Source organism: Aythya marila (assembly GCF_965140915.1).
Source record: "Aythya marila genome assembly, chromosome: 2".
Taxonomy (NCBI): Eukaryota; Metazoa; Chordata; class Aves; order Anseriformes; family Anatidae; genus Aythya; species Aythya marila.
Window position 1 is genome coordinate 70059828 of NC_139043.1, and position 22194 is coordinate 70082021.

The 22194-nt window shown below is 41.3% G+C and overlaps 1 protein-coding gene across 1 annotated transcript in view; it reads left to right on the top strand.

Annotated features, from left to right (window-relative positions):
* Nucleotides 1-22194, top strand: part of F13A1 (coagulation factor XIII A chain) — a 61893-nt gene that overhangs the window by 25303 nt on the left and 14396 nt on the right. Inside the window, exons 6-10 of the mRNA XM_082752583.1 lie at nt 5498-5605; nt 7814-7988; nt 14194-14332; nt 21011-21114; nt 21955-22043. Coding sequence (XP_082608709.1) covers nt 5498-5605; nt 7814-7988; nt 14194-14332; nt 21011-21114; nt 21955-22043 — 615 coding nt within the window. The remainder of the gene's footprint in view (nt 1-5497; nt 5606-7813; nt 7989-14193; nt 14333-21010; nt 21115-21954; nt 22044-22194) is intronic.

Genomic DNA, 22194 nt, shown 5'->3' on the forward strand with positions numbered 1-22194 from the left:
CATTATTGGTCTCTACTTCAGAAACACAAGAGGCATGCATTTAAAATTGTATGAAGCAGGTGTATATCTAATTCAAAAAAGCAACATTATAATAGCTAATATTTAAAGGTCTTGTTCTAGGAACACATTTAAGATACTAAGAGGCTGCCTGTTGAAAGTTACAATCATTAGCTGAGATTTTTACTACACAGCAGCATTTCTGCTGCTACATTACTGCTACTTCAAGATCAAACTGATTTGGGGAAAGAGATTTTTTAGTTATTTATTTAGCAAGAGGTTGCATTCCTTTTTGACTCTTCCTTTCAGTTCTAGCAACTTGGTGAAAATAATTATCATCTTATTGGGGGTCAGCTTTTCATAGGTTTCCTATTTTCTGGGTTTGATCCCAGAGTTTTAAATTTCCTCACCACAGTGACAAGTGCATAACTTCTCCCTTTGCTGCCTGGACTTGACAACACTGGTCTCCAGTGGCTTCTTGCAGCCTTTGAGAAGCACAGTCCTGGCTGGCTGGTGTGCGGTGTTGATGTGCCTTCAATAAAATCAACCCCTTATTGCTTGCCTGTTTTACCTCACCCTATTTGTAATCACTAGCCAGCCTGAAAATCACTGTGGGATTTGTGGGATTAAAGAGTTAAGTTGTTGTGTGAGAAAAGGGAAAACGCATTCAACAGCAACATCAAAATTAGCAAAACTAACCCTAACTGTCACCCAAGGGGACTCCAATGGACAGTTATTGGACATGGCTCACCTCACCTCCTGTTTTTTCACAACAGCACAATTAAGAAAGTATTGAAGTACTTCCTTCATGCAACAGTGATGGATCCATTCAGTTTTTTGCTGCCCCTCCCTGGTGCAGCCTTGCAGAAGGGAACCTTCTTGCTTTGCTTTCTGTCCCTCAGCTGAAGCTTTAGCTGGATGGATTGACAGTGTGCTTGCCGTAGAGAGCTCTTTGAAGTCACATCTCTTGTTTCCTTGTTTAAGGGTTTCTTTTTTTTTTTTTTTTTTTTTCCTGCCGAAGCACTGCCTTAGGAAGCTTCTGTCTTTTCACCTTTCCTTTGGTTGTCTCAGCACCATTGTTTGCAGGGTCTAAGAGCGATCCTGTCTGAGCTAAAGATAATCCTCAAATAAAGTAAGGGGGAGGTAATTCCATAAGCGGAGTGCGCTTCTGAGAGAGATACGTGGAACCAGATCCCGAGGCCAAAGCTGGGTGTGCGTTTAAGTTGACCAAAAATGCCCCCTCCTGGCCCTTCCTTCCCCCTGCAAGTGTTTGTGCAGCCGTGCAATGAATCAGACCGGAAAGCTGATCTAGCTGAACATGCACCTCCTTTATTTCCTTTTTTTTTTTTTTTTTTTTTCCCTTGGGTTATTTTTCAGGCTTGCTCTGTTCCTAGATGTGGGATTCACTCTGTGACAGATGTAGGGGAGGGAGAAAGGGGAATGAGTGGCTGGAGATGGAAGCCAGCTTCAACCGACTGCTGGATTTATGTCCTAAAATGCTGAATTTATGGCCTATAGTGGTTTGGCCTGAGGTGCTTATATTCTGCAAATCTGGCACCTTCCTGACACAAACACCAGCCTCCCTTGAGAAACTGCATTATTTATTTGGTTTTGCTAAGAGGCAGCTCTGTCTGGGAGATTAGGGCTGTTCCATATCCCTTTGTCATGTGCTTTCCTTCCACTGCTGAACTGGAACTGGAGAGCTTGACTTCCACTCTGTGTTGTGGTGCACCTTTTGTTATCCCCTGTCCACGTGAAAGCTGAATTTGGCAGGTGAATCAAAGGGGGCCGAGCCCAGGGTTTTCCTGGAGCCCATTGTTTTTTATAGAGGAGTAACAGATATCTTAAAGTTGAAAGCAATGGAAAAATATTCTCCTGGTTCAGTGAGATGGAGGATATGATGTTCCTGATCTTACCCTACCAATTCCCCACCACTAAATATGTGTGCCTTTCTCATTTTCAGCAATCCTGGATGTTAAGACTAAAAGCATAGCTCTGAGTGAATGAAAGTACTAGCAGTGAATCCCATATTACAGGTATATCCTACATATATGCATTTTGTATAGATGATATATGGCCCTGTACAACAGTCTCAGTAAAAAGCGCATGGCCACATACAGTCATAGAGGTGTAAGGTATATGGTCTTACACAAAACTACAGATAGAATTGTGCATAGTAAAGTAACATTCTTAGCCTAAAAAAAAATTAAAAAAAAAAAATTGCTTTGAACACTGACAGCTGAAAGTTTTAACTCCAGTTGTAAATCAAAAAGGAGCTTGCAGTTCAAAACTGGGTTACTAGTGGGAGATAATTCTCCCAGCTGCTGTCTTTAATGAGCAACATCAACTTGAGAGGAGGAAAGGCAAGAAAAATGGACCCAGGAAGGAAAAAACAACAGACCAGTTGAAACATGGCTGTAATGAATGAGGATGGAAGTGTTCCTTGTAACATGGCTGTGATTCCTTTCTTCTAAGAATGTGCAAATTGCCAGTCACTAAGAAAAGCCCAAAGGGGAATCAGGACAAATTTGGCTTTTGAAGAAATCTAGGCACATAGGAACTCTGTAGTTGAGAAATGGAAGTTGGATGTTATATTGATCTTTTAACACAGTTAAAACACAGTGAAAGACGTAAAATAAAACAGGTGGGCATAGTGTTGTCATTGCCATCTTGAGCTGGCTCGTGTCTAAATGTTGAGCCACATTAGCATTGTAATGTGTACATTACAGTGTAAATATAATTTTATGGCATGTGAATTTGGTAAGATCAGACCACAAGCAACTGTGGGAAATAGCACTGACTTAATTCAGCCAGTGCAAAAGGTGATGCAGCCCCTCTTACTTGGACTTAAATAGTTTTAAAGGTTGTCTCTTACAAGCCAGTTAGCATGAAAAGATAGGGCCTGCTGAAGACCAGTCTCACTAAATGCAATGCTCTATAATGCAATGTGTGTGTGCAGACAGAGCCTCTTGTCTTCCTTCTGCAGTCTTCTTCAGGTGGCTCTGCCAAACTTTGTTTGCCCTGAATTTGGTTTATTCCCATTGCTGCTTGTGTAAGCAGGCAGTGCCCATGCCGAGCCCAAGTTTGCTGATCTGTTCTGGCTGCTTACTGCTGCTCTGGTTCCTTTGACATTTCAGGGGTATTCAGCCTTACAAGTGTTATATTTCTGTTCTGCTTCCCTCTAGATAGCATCTTCATGCCAAGATTGAGAGCAGGAGATTGATTTAGTTTGATTTAGTGCTTTTAAATCAATGGACAGTGAAGGATGGTGAAACTGGCTTTTGCCCATGTTATGGTACTCTGCATCCTACGCTGATGCAATATAGTGTAAGGGAGCATGTATGATATTGCAAGGCAACTTTACAGCTTGTCCTGTGACCCTCCCCCTGTTAATGCAGTTATTTCACAGTCATTTATATAATTTTATAAATGCCAAGGCGGAAGGTAACAACTCTGTTAGCAGTTCCTTTCCTCTTTAGTCTTTGGGTATATGCTGGCAAGATTGACAGTGTCTCATAAACTGTAGATGAGAGAGATTTAATTTGCAAGCTAAACTTCTTATTGATTTAACTCAGCTCTTAGGCACTGCTGATGACTTGAAGAGCAGAAAGCTCTTTTTGATCCTGGTGGAAGTAATAAATCATTGGACCAGGACAGAAGAAAAATGAATTTGAAGTAGGAAGGACCACTATGAGGACCCAGTGTTTACACTGGGAGGATTCTCCTTGGGAAGGAGGGTCTCCATAGCACAGCCATTCACCTGACTTGATTTACAGCACATACCACTGGAGCAGAATGGAGAGCCTACTTGCAATTTTTCAGCCTCCCAGGAATGATACAATATTAGGAGTATGTCCCTGGGAACCACTGCCCACCCCCGCCCCCCCCCCCCCTTTCCTTGCTTGCCTGAACACCATGAATTCAGTTTTGCTCACTAAGACTACCAGGTGCTATTAAGCAGCAAACGTCTGCTCCAGAGAAAGCAATTCAGTGACAGTGTGCATAGCAAAGTCCAGGAGCAGGATGGTGTGCTTCCTTGGAGGATTTTTGCTGAAAAGGATCCATACCACAGCAGTTTGCAGAACAATGGGAGATAGGCAGGCAAAAAAGAAGAGGACTTTCCTTGGGCAGGAGATGGCTGAGTGATTAAGGTGCTTCTTCCTTCACACAGAGGCATAGAGATGCCCCTGCGTGAAGGGGCTTATGCCAGAGCTCAGCTGCTGAGCTGCTGTCTATAAGAGAGAGGCCAAAGGGTGCATGGGCTCTCCAGGACGGCACCCCCATCCATCCCATCTTTTCTGCAGCACTGACAGCAGTCTTATTTCTTCCAGGCTTTCTTTTCAGCTCTCTGGCCTGATGCTTCCTCCTCTTTTGCCTCTCCCAGGGCTGCCAAGGCAGCAACTTGGCCTGGGCATTTGATTGCTTTTGGCAGGAGACACAACTCATATCACCCTCATCTTCTGAGGAACCTTAAGCCAAGCTGGAGACAGTTGCAGCTGTAGTTGCAGCTCAGCCCAAGAGCAAAAATCCTGTTTGCATGAACCACATCCCTAAGAATGCAAACATAGAACATAAACATAGAACATGGCGACGGGACAAGCTGAGTGGAGTTTCTCTTACAGACTTGAATGCTAATATAGTATTGTGTTTTCAGTGAACCTGAAAGACTTTTTTTTTTTTTTTTTTTAATAATGCGTGTTTCCCTGTCCCCTACCATTTTCTGGGGGACAGAAGTATTTTCCTTTGCTATGCAGTTTCTCCTAAGAAAAATGAAATATATCACAGGGCAGGTTCTGTGACAAATGGTTTCTGGTCTCTTTAGGCACCTCTGCCCTCAATTCATTCCCATGCTTGTTCATGCTGGATCGAAGAAACTGTACCTTTCTACTCTATTTTTGAAGAAGACTACTTTAGGTCACTTGGTATTTTTGATATCTAAGTTTCATAGACCCAGATTAATCAATATAATCAGCTTTTGGCTTGATAATTTTAAACATATTTAATATCTTAGTTTAAAATTTAAGTGTTTTCAAATTAACATTGGCAAACAGTTTATTGGTCAACAGCATTGTACTGGCTATGTCGGAGAAGTCCTGAAATTAACAGGTCTGGAATCTGTGAAGGACATGGAGTCCTTAGTGAGCAGACTAGCTTCTTGTAGTTATTATAATAATACCTTCCTATTATATACTTGTTAGCACTTAAAATTTTATGTCCTGTCAGAAAGGCTATGTTGTCATTTTAACCTTCTAGAAACCAGACTGAGATTGAATTGAAAATGACACACTCTTTTCCCTTAAAGTATCTCACATTTTTTTGCTGTACATGGACAATTATTCTAGAAGAAAACTTGTATTTTTAAACACAGAACTTCGACCTGACCAGATAATTTTGAAATTGATCAGCTATTATAATAATGAAAAATAGCCTTGTGTTTGCTTTCCAGAACAAAAGTGACTCAACTTTTCCTCTGTTTCTCTTTATCTTTCCTTTCATCTAGTTTGAAGAAAACATTCTGGATGCGTGCCTTTTCCTGATGGATAAGGCAGAACTGGAGCTGTCTGGACGTGGAAACCCAATCAAAATCTGCCGTGTTGCTTCTGCAGTGGTATGCAATTGATGCCCAAGAAGTGTCAGAAGTGACTCTTTAATCAAAGCCATGCTGGTTTAACTGGCCCTTGTGCCCTCGTGTGCTCACTCTGACAGGTGTCAGATCAATTCTCCATCCTGACCTCTGGGTCTGGCATTTTATTTCACTCCACTAAAGGTGAAATATTTATGTCAGTTCATCATCTTTTTCCTGAGAGTGGTACCTCACTGGAGAGAAGGCCACTTTTAGGCATTGCACTTTCAGGCATTTCTTGTGGCACTGTGCTCATTTTCTGGTAGCTGAAATAACTGAGAAAGTTATTTCTTCCATGGATGTTGAGGCAGCATACTGGATAGAATTTGAGATGAGGAATTGAGAGACTTTACATGGATTCCAACAGTGTCTGCAGTAGTGGGTGTCTCTACTCAACCAGGATGTGAAAAGAAAAGGCTGAGTTTTTGCCTCTGCCTTCTGGAGGTCTGAACTGATGCCCTCTGCTTCCCAGAATAATAAGCTGGTAATTGAGCCAGTATTATTAGGTGTTCTTCCAGGCCAGCTGCTAAAGTAGTGTCTCCACAAAAGATGGTCACTGAAGATGAATGATCCTTTAACCCACTTATTACAGCATTTTGAAATATGAATTGAAATGGGATGTCCACCCTCTCAGTTAATGCCACATGCTGATTTTTGCATAACACAAGTTAAGTAGAATAGCTTCAGCAAGAAAGATTGAGAGTACCATCACTTCTCTTTGTCTTTTAGCCTTCTGGTTATTTCTTTCACAATAGATACTAGAAATGTAGTTTCAGGCCTCTTGGGACAGAAGTAAGAATGGATTAATGCAACCTGGATTGCTGCATTAACCACTGGGCTAGTAGATGCAAAAGATTCATTATGCAGAGACCCTGGAAGCCCTCTGGGCAGAAGACCACAATGTTGATGAACCCAAAAGGGTCTTAAATACTACTTAGGTTTTGAGCTACTCAGCCACTTTAGGTAGGTGGAGAAGTTTGCTATTGGAAATCCAGGAGTAAGTGGACTTCAGGTATCTGCAGGATTAGGCTATAGCTACGTGGGAGTTTTGGCCCTCTGAATTCTGGACCTCAGTAAGAAGTGGCTAAGACGTGCTGAAGTCTCACCTGTGTTCCTTACTCTCATTCTTGCTCAAGATGTGGCATTTTAGAGCTGAGCTTATCTAGGGATGTGCCCCCATGCTGGGATCCTTCTGAAGCTTGCTGAAGTTGCAGAGCAAGCAGAGTTGCTCCTCTCTTCCTCTCTTTGCAGCCAGATCAAAACACTGTCCTGTCCTTGAAGTGCCTCTTTTCCTGGCATGTTTCCCACAACAGTGAGATGGGCACAACCCCTTAACCCTTTGGTTATGACTCTGAATACTTATCTTCATTCAGTTCTAAGGTTCACAGGAAGTCGATTTTCTAATTATAAAACAGTAGTTAATCCAGCCAAAAGCTTTCAAATGAGAATTGTGATTTATTTGGCTGGCGTGTAGCTGTTCCACATTAACATAATTAAAAGGTACAGAGCGAATGAGCTTTTTGCACAGCCTCAACTGGTTTGGTTTAAATTGCAGCTAGGAGATGTATTGCTCGTTAATGTCTATCAGTATAGCCATTAGTCAGCAAAACTCTGCACTTTTGTGTAATCTTACCAACAGAAAACCTACACAGCAAATTCCTTCTTGTTTTCATGTCTGCTGGACCGAAGAAATTAGTTTCCACTCTAAAAATAACAGTGGACTGATTCTCCTCCCAATCCACTCTGAGTTGGAAGTGATTTTATTAAAATATCTGGGCTGATATGGACAGGAAAACAGATGATGTTGAGAAAGAATCCAGCTTGATATTTCTGAAACTTGTTTAGCAGTTTGTAACTGATCGTGTTACTAAAAATACATAGCAGTGAGCATGTTTAATGTTAATAAAACTTACTAAACTAGCAACATGAATACTCGCTGTGATGATTTAATTTCACTGTGTTTTTTAAGTGTCTGACCTTGATTCAAAATTGTTTGGTGATGGAGAATCTACTACAGCCCTTAGCAAGATTGTTCTGTTCATTTCCTACCTTCATAATTAAACATTTCTGTCTTATTTCTAGACTAAACTCAGCTATATTCAGTCTCTCACATCCTATCTTTGTCTGCTAGCTTAAAGAGTTCTTTATTGCTCAGTATCTGTCGTCCCTAACATTCATTTTCTCTATCTTTAGATCAATTCCAGGGATGATAATGGTGTTATTGCTGGATCCTGGGACAATACCTACACTTACGGGGTTGCACCTTCAGCCTGGACAGGAAGTGTGGACATCCTCTTGGAATATTACAGTTCTAAGCAGCCAGTGCGATATGGCCAGTGCTGGGTCTTTGCTGGTGTCTTCAACACATGTAAGTATCAGTGAGAAAAGCTGCACACTGCTATGCAAATCTTACAGAACAGCATGAGCTTTTAGGTCAAACTAGCTAAAACACTGTGGCTCTGTGATATACAGGAGTAAATAGTAGAGATACTTAAAAATACATGGCTAAGATAGATGCACTTTACATACATGTAAATACCTGGCATTTCCTTCAGTTCGGCTGCACCTTCACAATGATATATTAACTATTTACTTGTACAGCAAAATATATTAATTGAGTCACAGAGGGTAAGTTTGGGAGAGAGAAAGGTAGTCTTTTGGCATGCTCCCCATCTCTGTTAGGAAATCTGAGTTGAATAGGGAGGCTTGTTATCTAAGTCTGCAGCATGTAGCTATTACCCAGTATGGGGTGTGTGATGGTGTATCTACTCCAAGATACAGATAACTCTAAGAGTTAAAAATTTACTTGTCAAGAACTGTTCCTAGTAAGACATGTGCAGTGTCCTAGCACCTATCTACTGAGCACTATTAATACTTTCTATGGAATTTGTAAGCCAGAGTTATCAGGAAAAAGTTGTCCTAGTTTGTGAATTGTCTAGCACTACAAGGTTAAGTCTTAATACACTTGCTCAAACTAGAGAGCAGGTGTTTTCCAATGTTTCAGCAAAAGAGACATATCAGATTTGAAAACCATGTAGGGAAAGCATTGATGGATTGGTCCTTTTTTTTTTTTTTTTTCCTTTTTTTTTTTTTTTTTTTTCTGTCTAGCACTTAGCACTTGCTAACAGCATCATCCCAATTGAAAACTCCTAAAACTCTGGAACATGCCGGAGTGTAATAGTGGTCAAGAAAGATGCTGGTAGTGTAAAAGATGTACTTTATATGGATAATTGTGACCAAGCATTGGAAACAATGCTTGTGTCAAGCGCCATTTGCAAATATAGAGCCAGTCACATAGTTCTTATGCTCATGGCACCAGCCAGTAGAAGTTGAACAGAAACTAAAAGTGACAGTCTGGCTTAAGCCTGGAGGATCTCCCCTACAGGCACCTACAGCTCATGCATATAAATATCAAACTGGAGTAGGGACCAGATCAGCCTAGGACCGGGGGACACAATGGGTATTTTTGCAGGCTTGGGCTCTACTTTGCATCAAGTACTTTTCAGCAACAGATGAAGATCTAAGCTTTGCTTCTTGTATTTTAGATGTGAAGATGAAATTGCAGAAAAACTCCATGAAACCTTTCCCCTTTTCATCTCTCTCAATATTGCCACATGTTGCTATCCCCAGGAGTAGCATTGTACTTTTCTTTACATTATTCTTCTAACAAAAATGAAAGATGTTAATGTCCCATCTTCTGCAGCAAATGTGAAAATTACATAATTAACATGTTACAAGACTGGCTCTTCACCCTCAAGCAGCCCTGAGTGTCTCTGTGTTTTCATTTTATTTTTGCCTGTCCCTCATACGTATATTTCATTCAGCGCATAATTTTCCTCCAGTCTGGTTAACAGAATTTCATAGCTCAGTTACCTGGGGTAGTTTAAGAGCTTTTCAAAACAGTAAGGACCTCAGAAATAAAGCTCTGTTCTGACAACCCAGCCTTCTGCTAGTACATGCTTCTTACAGCTATAGGAGAATTTCAAGTTTCAGGTTTCTCTGCTTTTCTTTCAGACATCTAGAGAGGTTCATGCTTTATTTTGGGGAGTCTCTGGCTCTATCCTTGGACACATGAAATAATTCATTTTATTTCTGGTGCCATGGGAAAATCAGCAATCATGTACATCCACAGAACCTGAGAGATGTCTACTTCCTTTATTGCCTGAGGTCATACGGTCTGCCCTTGATACTCCTGAGTCTCTGCACAACACAATGAGTTCAGAAAAGGCCCTTACAAATGTTTCTTATAGATGCAGTTCATCATAGTGACTTCCACAGGCTACTTTCTCTTCTCTACCAGTGCCTCTTCTGGCTTTTTTCTAGATCACAAACACACATATGGGTTCTCAGACTTTCTCCCTGCACTGGGCGTGAATCACTGCTTCATGGTATTTTGCCTGTAGGCCACTGTGAAACTGGGGCAATGCCACAGAGGCCTGGAGCCTACTATATTAAACGAAGAGGCATATCTATCTGGGGCAAAATTAGGATCAGTGCTGGCTAATTTACTGAAGTCAGAGATCTGGGACTTTGTACTGTAAGGCTTGTTGATGAGTAAAGTTTGGTGAGCTTTATGAAATTAAAACACTGTCCAGTGGCTCATCTGCTATGTAGCTGTTTACATGTCCAGCTACTGAACACTCCACAGAGAGGACAGCAAAAGCCTGAACAAGCACGTTGAACTTAAAGTATTGTTCTGAGTTGTGTTTTGAGTCATTCTCAGCTGCCAATGTTTTATCATTGTGACCAGTCCAGCTTTCCAAGGTTACTATATTTTACACTCTGGATAGTCTTCTGTTAAAAATGCTAAAACATTCTGAAAAATGGTCATTAATCTTGAAATTGTCAGACAAATTATTTTCAATGAGCCCTGATGGCTCATGTGGTGGAAGCCTGGGAGGACACTTGAATTAAGTTTAATCAATAGGTACATATGGTATTGGATGCATCCAGGTAATTTGTCATCCAGTAACTTGAAATGAATGTGCAGTGCTATTCTGTATGGAGAGTCACGGTAGTGACGCTAATGAATATACAAAACCAAGCAGTAGCAGAAAGGGTTGTTCAACACTGCAGCATTGGAACTATTTTAAAATAAGATTTCAACCTAAATGTTTTCCTTAAAAAATAATAATAACAATAAAAAAACAATTCTGTTTTCTGCAGAACCATGTTGGCTCCTAAATCAGAAAACAGGTTTCTTGGCTGATCAAGAGGTGCTCTGCAGGACAAGTTCAGTCGCACTCTGATATCCAGTGGAGGGAGAGAGGTTTTTAGTTCCACATTATCTTGCCCTTTTTGCTCCCACTTAAAATAAAACCCAGTTGGGTGTTTCACTGTGGCTCTTGTTGCCCTGGCAGGCTAGAACACAAGACCAACCTTGCTTGCTTGATCTCTCTCTGTTGATCAGACACCCTGACTGCTGTTTCTGGCTTTGCTAAAGCCTTTTTAAACAAAAGTTTCCCCCATTTAGCGCTTCAGTCTCTTTCCTTGTACTCATTTCAATGCTGTTGTGTTACTGAGAGGTTGAGGAATATCTAATGGCTCCCACCAGAGGACCTCTTCTCAGCTGAAGCTCCTAACCCCCCTGGCGAATCAAGCATATGGTTTATAAAAGGGTGCACTGCAGGGCATAGAGATAACCCAAAGAGACAGCCCCAGAAAAGGGGCCCTCAGCCCCCCAGCCCTCCTCCTTCTTCCATGTGAGGGCATCTTCCAGGCCACTCCCAACACAGCCACCTTTGGCCATGTGTGGGCCACTTCATCCCAGAGGCTTGCTGAGGTCACAGTGGCCACCACTGCCCCGACTTCGCCCCAGGCTCTATAAAACAGGACCCCTGCAGCTGGCCCACCACTTGCTCAGCTACTCAGTCATCTGAGAGCCAGCGTACGCAGCAGGAAGAAGGCTAGAGAAAAGAGCGAGGTGAGCGGCGGCCCTCCTCAGTGTGAGGACAGCGATGGGGTCTGAGGAAGCACCGAGAAGGAAGGCAGCTAAGGAGAAGTGTCATGGGCAGAGGGAAAGTGCCTGCGGCACAAAAGACACCAGTGCCCAAGGGACCTCCGGCGCCCAGCCCACAGACGAATATAAGCAATATCATTGGCACCGCAGTGACATGGGGAACAGGCCAGCCCCTCAAAAATACAGTGACGGGGGGCTGGGCCTAACCGTTGGTGCAGTGGTGGTGTGGAGCAAAGGCAGGAGTGTCAGGCAGACAGCCATGGGGAGCAGCGGTGTGCCTATCATCTGGAACACAGTGTGGGACCCTGCTATGGCCATAAAACAGATAGCAGTGTTGAATCCATGCATGGAAATCAAGCGGACAGTGGCATGGGACCTAAATGAGGAACTCGATGACCCCCTGGTTCGGCACTCTGGCCTGAGAACATTCTGGATGGAAGCCATCCCGTTTGGGCAGTCCCAGGCAAGGACTGGCTTGTCCTTCTGCCGAACACTGTGGAGCCCATGGAGCTGGGTCCACAAGAAGAGGTGGAGGAACCGATGGAAGTAGATCCACCTCAGCCAGATCAGACCTGGGACTACCACAGAATGTCTTTGCTCTGTGCCATCAATGCGCACCAACCGCATCGCAGCAGGGCCCGGCGAGCTCCCTACTCGTCGTCACTCAGGCTCCTTCCCAAGCATTAGCTTGGAGCCCCCGAACACCATGGACATCCTACAGGCTTTCCTGCAAGATGTCCCGGCAATAAACCACTCTTGCCAATTCTCAGGGGTTGTGTGAGTGCTTCTTTCCCATCCCCCAGCCCTTGTGCCCGAGGTGGCATCCCTTCTGCACAGAGCCTCGAGGAACAGCACAAGAGAGAACCCAGCTTCCTTCGCGCTGCTGCACTGGGGTGACAGGAGGAGACCCCGAGGGTCACCATGTGCCTTTAACATTTGTGAAAATAGACTGAGGGGTGAAAATAGTGTGTAAGCAATTATAGGTGGCTGATTTCTTATGTTAGGAGTTTCTTTATCTGAGTAATTTGTAACGACAGACATGGAGAAAGCTGAGGTATTCAGCAACTTCTTTGCCTCCGTCTGCACTGGTAAACAGGCTTCCCAAGTCTTTCATTTCCCTGAACACCTATGTAGATGGAGGCTGGGGGAGCAAAGTCCCACCCACTGTAAATGAAGAGCAGAGCAGATTCGACACCACCTGGTGAATCTAAACAGGTACAAGACTATGGGACCTGATGACATAAATCCTAGGGTCCTGAGGGAACTGGCTGATGTAGTTGCCAAGCCTCTCTACTTCATAGCTGAAAAGTCCTGGCATTCGGGTGATGTCCCTGGTGAGTGGAAAAATGGAAACATCATGTCCCTACTCTTCAACAATTAAAACAAAGAATTGAACAAAGAGCACTACTCTTCAACAATTAAAACAATTAGGAGACATTTCTTCTCAGAAAGAGTGGTCAGGCATTGGGATGGGTTGCCCAGGGAGGTGGTGGAGGCACCTCCCTTGAATGTCCCTGGGGACATTCAAGGAAAGGTTGGATCTGGTGCACAGGTTCAGTGGGTGACATTGGTGGTAGGGGGATGATTGAACCAGATGATCTTGAAGGTCTTTTCCAACCTTAATTTTTCTATGATTCTATGATTCTAACTTCTTTTTGGATGAAAGTCATCTTTCATCTGAACAAGCTGAGATGATACGTCACTCTGCAGCCCCACTTTCTCCTTGAGGCTATGCCCCATGTCTGTTCCTATCTGCCAGGGTGCACCACAAAACAAGTCTAATGATGCACTGTTGTACTTCAGATATAGCCGTAGCTATTCCACATACCCCAACTTTACCACTTGGCAACTGGGGAAAAGAGTCATCAGCTACTTTGTGATTATCTGAGATTTAGGGGTAGAAGGCTTTTTTTTTTTTGCTTTTTTTTTTTTAATCCACCTTTTAAGATCTTCTGTGGGAAGGGACTGTTGATTCCAAAGTACTACAGGATACTATTACTTAGCAATCAATAAAAATTCTGTAATGCATTTTGTTCAGACTCTGACGTTTCACTTGCAAATAATGCAGTTTTCCCCCCTTGTTAGCAATCAGTTTCTGCTTTATTCTTTGTATTCTCCAGATCCCTTCTGATAACAGATGTCAAACAGGGAAACTCCAAGTCAGCCACAAGGAGACATTTTCAATTCATCTTCGTTTTAGCACAGTCTCTCCTGATTCTCCTGGTTTACTGATAATATATTCTGCATGTCTTGGAATCTCAAACTTATTTTTCTTCATACCACATTTGATCATGTAGCAGACCTATTGCATCCAGATTTGCCCTGAAAAGCTGCAGAGTTGTCAGTATGCAGGGCTATTTGAAAAAAATTAGTAACTGGGTGCTTAAGTTATAGTGATTGTACAACTACCTATCTTTGCTCATTATTCTGGGGTCAAATAAAATATTTAAATATTCTATATAAAGCTATATAGGAGGAATAATTTGGGTTGATTTAACTGAGTTTTCCTATTTTATTTCAGTTATTAATAAGTTCTCTCTACTTATCCTGTCATCCATGAGCACAGGATTTGCTCCTCATATTTGTCCTCGTTACATTTCTCTGTTTGCCACAGTTCTGAGATGCTTGGGGATACCTGCAAGACTCATTACCAACTATTCTTCTGCCCATGACAACAATGCAAATTTACAGTTGGACTTCTTTCTGGATGATGAAGGGCAAGTGGATGCCAAATTGACAAAAGACTCCATCTGGTGAGTTCTCCTGGCAAATACCTGTAATATGTCAACCATATATGTAGTAAAAAAAAAAAAAAAAAAAGTGTGTGTGAGAGAGAGAGAAGAAATATTTGTGATTTATTTATGAAAATAGAATGAATAGACTGATGTTAGGCAGCTGAATGTAAAGTGCTTGTCATATAAAGAGACAAGCGCTAGGGTATCTGTGAGATCACTACTAATATTACCATTCAGTAGTGCACATTTAACCACACTGAAGGAAACTTGAAATGACTTTGTGCTCCTTAAGGACAGGCTGGTCCTCATAATGGAAAGGAGCACTTCCATCGGTCCTGAGCCAGCTACAAAGAGATACCTCACTATCTATGGTAAAGCACACTTCTTGTTCTGCTTCCACCCAGTTGTCATATTTTTCAAATAAATTCAGTTATTTAAATCCAAATTCAGTTGAAAAATAAACAAGCTAAGCTATCAAACAAGTTACTGAAATGCTACCACCAGATTTATAAAAAGAAAACTCCCTGGGAACAAGAAAAGGAAACTACATATAATTTTGGAGAAGAAAGTCCTCTACCTTTCTCCTCAAACTCTTACTGTCTCTCATCTGACAGGAGAAGCGTAGCACATATTGATTATATGCTCTGTTCAGTAAAAATTATGTGAGGGTTATTGGGCCTCAAGCCTTTCCTCCTCAGAGTGAAGCAGTGAATGTGACCCCTGTATATATTGCTATATTCAGGAGATACTTGTCCTATTCAGTGTTAATTTACTTGATTTGTGTCAATGATATCTTCACCTCATCAGCATAGCTACTCATCAGCTTGTTTCATTAACAACTTAATCCCTGGAAGTCTTTATATTAAAACTGTAATAAATCCATTCTGTGGTGGATGAAATGACTGAACTTGTTGCTGTAACTAAGTAATTTCCATAATCTGTTACCAAAATGCAATCTAAGGTTCATTTACATCTGTAGCCTATATCACACCATCACTGGAAATAGGGGAGACTGGAAGAGACCTCTGAAAGTCATCTCATCCAGTACTCTGCTCAAAGCAAGGTCTGCTAGAGCAGTTTCCACCTGGGTTTTGAAAACCTGCAAGGATGGGCACTCCATCCACGGGGCAACCCGTGCCGGTGTTCAAATACTCACAGTAAAAATGTTTCCTTATGTTCAGACAAAATTTCCTGTGCATTACTTCTTGCCTTGTCTTTGGGGCCACTGAGAAGAGTCTGTTTTTGTCTTCCGCCCAAGCACCCTCTCTTTCTAATCAGTTACTTATATTTGATTAGAGCCATATTATACCTGATTAGAAGGTCCGACTATCATTGAAACTTTCCATCTCCAGGCCAAACAGTCCCAGCCCTCTAAGCCTCTTCTGATATACAACCTCTGATGTATCAGCCATTCCTCTCAGTTTTCTGTATCTGCAAACCTGCTGAAGGTGCAGCTGGTCCCATAATCCAGGCCATTAATGAAGATGTTGAACATTATTGGACCCAGCATTGACCCTAGTCACACAGCTAGTGACTAGCCCCAGGCAGATTTCATGCCACTGATCACAACCCTCTGAACCCAGCAGTTTTCAGTACACCTCATTGTCCACTTGTCTAGTCTATACTTCAGTAGTTTGTCCACAAGGATGTTACAGAAAACAGTGCTAAAGACCAAACAAACAAACAAACAAAAAATAACCAATAACTATTGCTTGGCCTCCCCTTGCCCATTCAGTCATTTTACCACAGAAGGCAATCAGGTTGGTCAGACATGGCTTCCCCCTTGTAAATGCATGCTGAGTACTGCCAATCATCATGTCCTTACTATTTTTTAAAACATTTTCCAGAAGAATTTGCTCTATCACCTTTCCAGGGATCAAGGGGCTTATACATCTGTAGTTCCCTGGATGCTGATGATGTTTCTCTTTCTTGAAGAAAAGAGTGCTATTTACTTTCTTAAGGTCCTCAGGAACCAATCCAGTCACCAAGACATTTCAAAGGCAAATGTGAGTGGCCTCACAGTGCCACAAGCCAGCTCCCTCAGAACTTGTGGGTTCATCCCATCAGGTCAATTGGACTTGTGTGTATACACAGAATTTGTCTGAATATTCCCAAACTTGATTCTTTACTTTTTATAGTGACAGTGATATAGCAGTGGAACAGATTGCCCAGAGAGACCGTGTTTACTTCTCCAGAGGAGTAGTTTACAAGAGTTTTTTTGTCCAGAGTTTACTTCTCTGGAGATATTCAAGACCTGTCTGAATCTTTAATATTCAAGATCCTGTGCAATATGCTTTAGGTGACCCTGCTTGAGCAAGGAGGGTGGACTAGTTGATCTGCAGAGGTCCTTTTCAACCTTAACCATTCTGTGATCCTCCTCAGTGGCTGATAGAGGATCATTGCACTAGACTTTCCACAGCGGGTTCAAAATGCCTATTATTCCTGAAGGCAAATCTTAGCAGTAACTAAGAAAAAAAAATACATTGAGTACTTTGACTTTTCTTAGTCCACTGTCACCAGGTCTGCTACCTCATTCAACAGTGGACCCAAGTTTTCTGTAGTCTTCCTTTTGTTACCAATGCACTTGCCTTTCTTGTTGCCCTTCACATCTGTTTGATTTGACATACTCTGATTTGTGCTTTGTCATTCCTAAACTTGTCTCTGCATGCTTAGACAGTGTTTCTACATTATTTCTGGGTAACTAGTCCCTGATTCCGCTCATGCACTCTCTTTTTATGTTTAAGTTTAGTTCAGACCACCTTGCAGGCCTCATGTTACTTTTGGTTGATTTCCTGCACATGAAGGTGGACCAGTCTTAAACTTGGAAGAGGTGATCCTTGAAAACAAATGAGCTCTCTTGGACCAGTTTTCTATTCAGGACTGCCTCCCATGGGATTCTTCCAAGCAGGACCCTAAACAGGCCAAAATCTGCTCTCTTGAAGTCCAGGGTTGTGGTCCTGCTATCTTGTCTGACTTGTTCGTTCCTCTCAGGATCCTTAGGGGTTCCCAGCCTGCTAAGCTCTATCTGGTCTGTGTGGCAGCAGGACCTCAGTATTTCTCATGAGGCTGGTCCTCCTATGGCTCAAAGAGCTGTAAAGGAACAGCCAATCATTTAAAATCATTTAAACCTGCCTAAAAATGATGTGAAGCAAGCAATGATTCACCATTCAGACTGTATACACCCAGTAATGGATCACTGCCATACTTCAGACTTTCACTATCTTACCTCTTCTTCTTCTTCCCTTCTCCTAACTGATTCATGAAACAACTCTGACCCACTTTTGACATTTCCTTGTCCTTCCCTACCTCTCCTTTTCCTAGCTTTTTTCCAAGGCTTCTGAATTCAGTCCTGTATTTTTCCATTCTTTTGGGGCAGGGACAGATCACCCAAAGTCATCCTTGTTCCACTGAAATCCATATACAACTTCACACCAGCATTTTGCCCTCCCATCCTCCTTTTTTTTTTTTTTTTCTTCTGTGATTACTTTTTGAACTGCCTTGTTCATTCCTTTTTATCCTCATGATGCATTTATTAGTACATGGTGCACATAACCCTTTGGGCATAATTTAATACATTACATACCTCTTTTCATTTCTCCTCTGTGTCCTTTCTCTTCATTACTCTGTAACACTCCATGGTTGCCCACATGCAGACTCTTATATGGCTCGTGTCTTAACCTTGATTTTATTTTTAATGTCTCTTTTACTTTTTTTTATTATTATTGTTAAGAAGACAAGGTCAAGGGATTCATAATGATTTTTTTTAATGGATTTCTCACTTTTATTTATAATCTCTTGCAATCTGGAAACAAAACTCTTTTTCTTTATTAATATATCATTTCTATTGCTTTGTACTGCTGAAGCTAATCTGTCTTCAGGTTTTAAATACTCTCAGACTTCAGGAGCACTTGGAGCCAGAATTCTCAGTCCAATCCATCTCTGAGTGTGGGGCTCCCTCTGAATGCTATCTGACATTTATTTATTTTTATTAAAGAGCATTTTTTCCCTTGGGATAGGAAACAACGACAACAACAAAACACAAATACAGAATTACACAGACTTTGCAAAAAGTTATTTTTATAAAGCTGGCCGGATTTGGGCCCATCAGTACTGCTTCTGTCCCCTTACTTTGTTCTCCTTGTCTTTCTTAATGATGATAGAAAGACACTTAAAGAATATTTCTCTTGGATGGAAATCAAGACTCACTCCTACTGTGAAGTTCAAACAGACCAACATCAGTACCTCAGAAGTCACCCAGCCCCATGTGTATTCACCCATGTCCTGTGAGAGAGCCTTTCTGAAATCTCTGCTTTCCCATTCATTTCCAACTCACTTTTCTCTTAAAGTCTATCTCAATCCCAATGCCCAAGCTTATTAGCTGATGAAAGGGCAACAACTGTTTCCAGCATGTGGCTGCCTCATAAGCAATACCAAGTACCTTTCTTAAATTGTCTTCCAGGCATAAAACCCACCCGGTCATCTTTTATTAATTTCCCCATTGCTTTGTTTAGTCTATTCGTAATTATCTCTGTAAATATTTAATGGTCACTACATTGATCTGTATAGCCATTCTTGCTTTCTTTAATGTCTCAGGATTGCTGTAGAATACAAGAACTACAGGTTCAGTTTAACAAATTATGGCTTCAGAGACAGATCCTCAGCTGTGCTCATTTCTGCCAAAGTGAATTTTCTGCTACATTTTGGAGAGGGAAATATTCCCCTCATCCTCATTTCCTTAATGTTTGTGCTTTACAAACAGTGCATTTCTGTCCATTCACGTTCAATATCCTGATGTGTATTTGTTATTTGCATGGCAGCAGACCTAGAAGGATTGCTGTCCTGTCGCACTCAACACTGCACCAATAGAAACCAGTGAGAAAGGCCAATCCCCTAGAGAGAATATAGAATGATAAGATACTGCATTATCTAATTACAGAATTGAAGCAGAGTTGCTTTTTTTTTTTTTTTTTTTTCCACAGTGTTATTCTCCCCACCTCTCCTACCCCCCACCTTGTTTTTATCATCTTTCCCTCCTGTCTGCTCTTCAGGTTGTTCTTTTGCAGAACATAAAACCAATGACACATCTAAGTTTGATTCAAAGTGAACCAGTGAGTGCTTCAGGGCAGGTATTGTCTTTCTCACATGCTGGCATAACAGCTTTCAAAAACCCACCTACCATAAAGTGCATCCCCATCCTCTGGTAGCCCTCAGCTAAGCTCTGTGAGCATGATTCAGCATTGACTACTCTCAGCAGCATCAAAAATTCTCTGAGTGTGCGTCATTTTCCTTGAATAATTCCTTTTTCTGTAGTGGTGCTTCATTAACTCTCTTAACTGACAAGTTTTACCCTGATCCAAGCTTTCATTTCCACTTTGAAAAGTCTTGTTAGACAAGCTTCAGATCCTTCTGACTCTGCTTTGTGGCTGGTTTTCACCTATTATTAATGAAATGGTCAGAGATTAACAATCCCCGTTTCTGTTGCTAATATCATTGCATGTACTAGGGGCTGTATCAGCAGCTACACAGATGTAATTTTATTCATATCTGCTGTAGGATATGTATAATTTGCAAGCAAAATTGCCCCTTTCTCTACTTCTTCCTTCTCTTTTTTTTTTTTTTTTTTTTTTTTTTTTTTTTTTTTTTCCCTGCAGTAATGAAATTAAAACACTTTGCTGGCTTTACTGCAAGACCCTCTTTGTACATTGCTTTTCTTCTTAGCTCGTGCTCTCCCTTGAGCATGGGTAACATTGCAGGAAGAGAGTGACAAGATTTGTCCTGTCCATTTATCTTTGAAATATTCTGGGCAAACTGGGATGACACTGTAGTGTGTTTTTTTCTTTTGCTGAGCATCCTATCAGATGAGGGCATTTACAGACTGAATGCATAGATTAATCACTCTGATAAATACACCTTCCAGCAGTACTGTCTTGGTCTCTAAAGGTTTTTTGAACACCTGGTCCATGATAGTAACAGGTGGGTGTTATGGAAAGCTGTGCATTCTAGATCTGCCCTCTTTAATTGGTGTGAGAGACTGGGGAGGCCTTATAAGAAATCCACAATGAGTATAGTCTTATGAAGCCTGTGTGAGGTCTTTTTCTCAAACAACATGGAAACCAGTTGAGCATGTTTGTTATCAACCATGAAAACAAAGGTACACACTATACTGTTGAGTTGATCCTGAAATCTCTTCAGTGAAGGTACCAAAGCTTTAGTCTTACTAGTTAGAAAGCAGAACAAACTTCAATGGCTTGAAGAAGATTCAAAGATTGATTTGGAGAGCAAGTTGAAGTAGAGGTGGCCTCCATAGATAGAAAAGATTATAGCCATCTCATAGCTCCATTTTTAGGGACATCTGGCTGGAAAGAGATTGTAGTGTGTGTAGTTCTTCATATACCCCAACAACCTCCAAGCACTGGAATATTTTCTCAGAGATATATGCATTCAACACACAATAGAAGAACGAAAAATCTTCTTCAACTTACATTCAAGGATCTATAATGAAGGATTTTCATGTTTTAACTGAGAGATCTCAAACTGTTAGACTTAAAAATATATTCTTTAAAAAGAGAAGACTTTTTCACATCTAAATTGGCACATGTTGCTATTGAAGCAATGGCAGATCATAAAGACACAAGTTTATTTTGGTGTGTATGCTTCTTTCCAAGAATTTAATATTTTGGTCTCATCTCTTATAAGGAACTATCATTGCTGGAATGAAGCTTGGATGACCAGACCTGATCTTCCTGTTGGTTTTGGAGGATGGCAGGCTGTTGATGGGACACCCCAAGAAACCAGTGATGGTAATATTGCTTGAGGTCCTCCTTAGCACTCTTTCCAACACTTGGGTTCTTTGTGGCAAATGATGAGGTGACAATAGCTGACCCAGTGCCAGTATGTTGCCTGTGACAAACTTTTAACCAGATAATCACACTCAGCTTCACTAAGGGTTTTCTCCTGAATTGTTTTGAGCTCTAAAATAGATCTGTCCTTATTACAACACTGCTCATGACACACGTGCACAAAATCTTACATGAGGAGAGTCCTGCTTTGTACAGAAGAGATGTAGTTCCATTGCTGAAAGATGGCTTTCAAATTTTTAGAGAACCTATACAGGAGCCTAATCAAATGAGTTCTCTTTCATTATATATCAGCCAGTTTCTGCATCCCATGTTAAAATGCCTGAGCAGGCTGTGGGCAGGAGAGAAAAAGTGAAAAGCCACTGCTGTTTCTTCCCAGTCTTTAATTTTCCAGTTCTTGAAAGACATTTTTAGCAGATTTGAAGTGAGATCTTTCTCTGTCTATAGATTAACTGATCTCTCCCAAAATTATCTGCTATAACCAAAACCAGCTTTAGCTTCATTTAAAGTACTTGAGACTTACAGTGGGCTTCATGATGTCACTAAGGTACTGAGTCATTATATAGTTTCAGACTTAAGTCTGTGTTGTTTAGAGGGCTGGCAACAGAAATGAAGCTTTTCACTTCTTGGTCAGGAATTCCAGTAAACTATCGAAAGTGTTCACCAAAACCCAAGGATTCTTTTTCTTTAAGAAAGGATAATATTTTTACTTTTTTTTTTTTTTTTTAATTATAAAAATAACTTTCACTTTATCTTTCTTTCCCCCCTGCGCTCCCCCACCAGGTATGTACAGATGTGGCCCAGCTTCAGTTCAAGCCATTAAACATGGTCACGTTTGCTTCCAATTTGATGCTCCTTTTGTCTTTGCTGAGGTATGTACTTGAAAAATTTTAGTTCATTGAGTGGTATCAGTGGGACAATAGGTGAGACAGAAGATAGGGCTCCACTGCAATTTGTGGATTGAGAAGTTACTTGATATATGCACCACGTTTAAAATAAATCTCATAATTATATTTTTACATG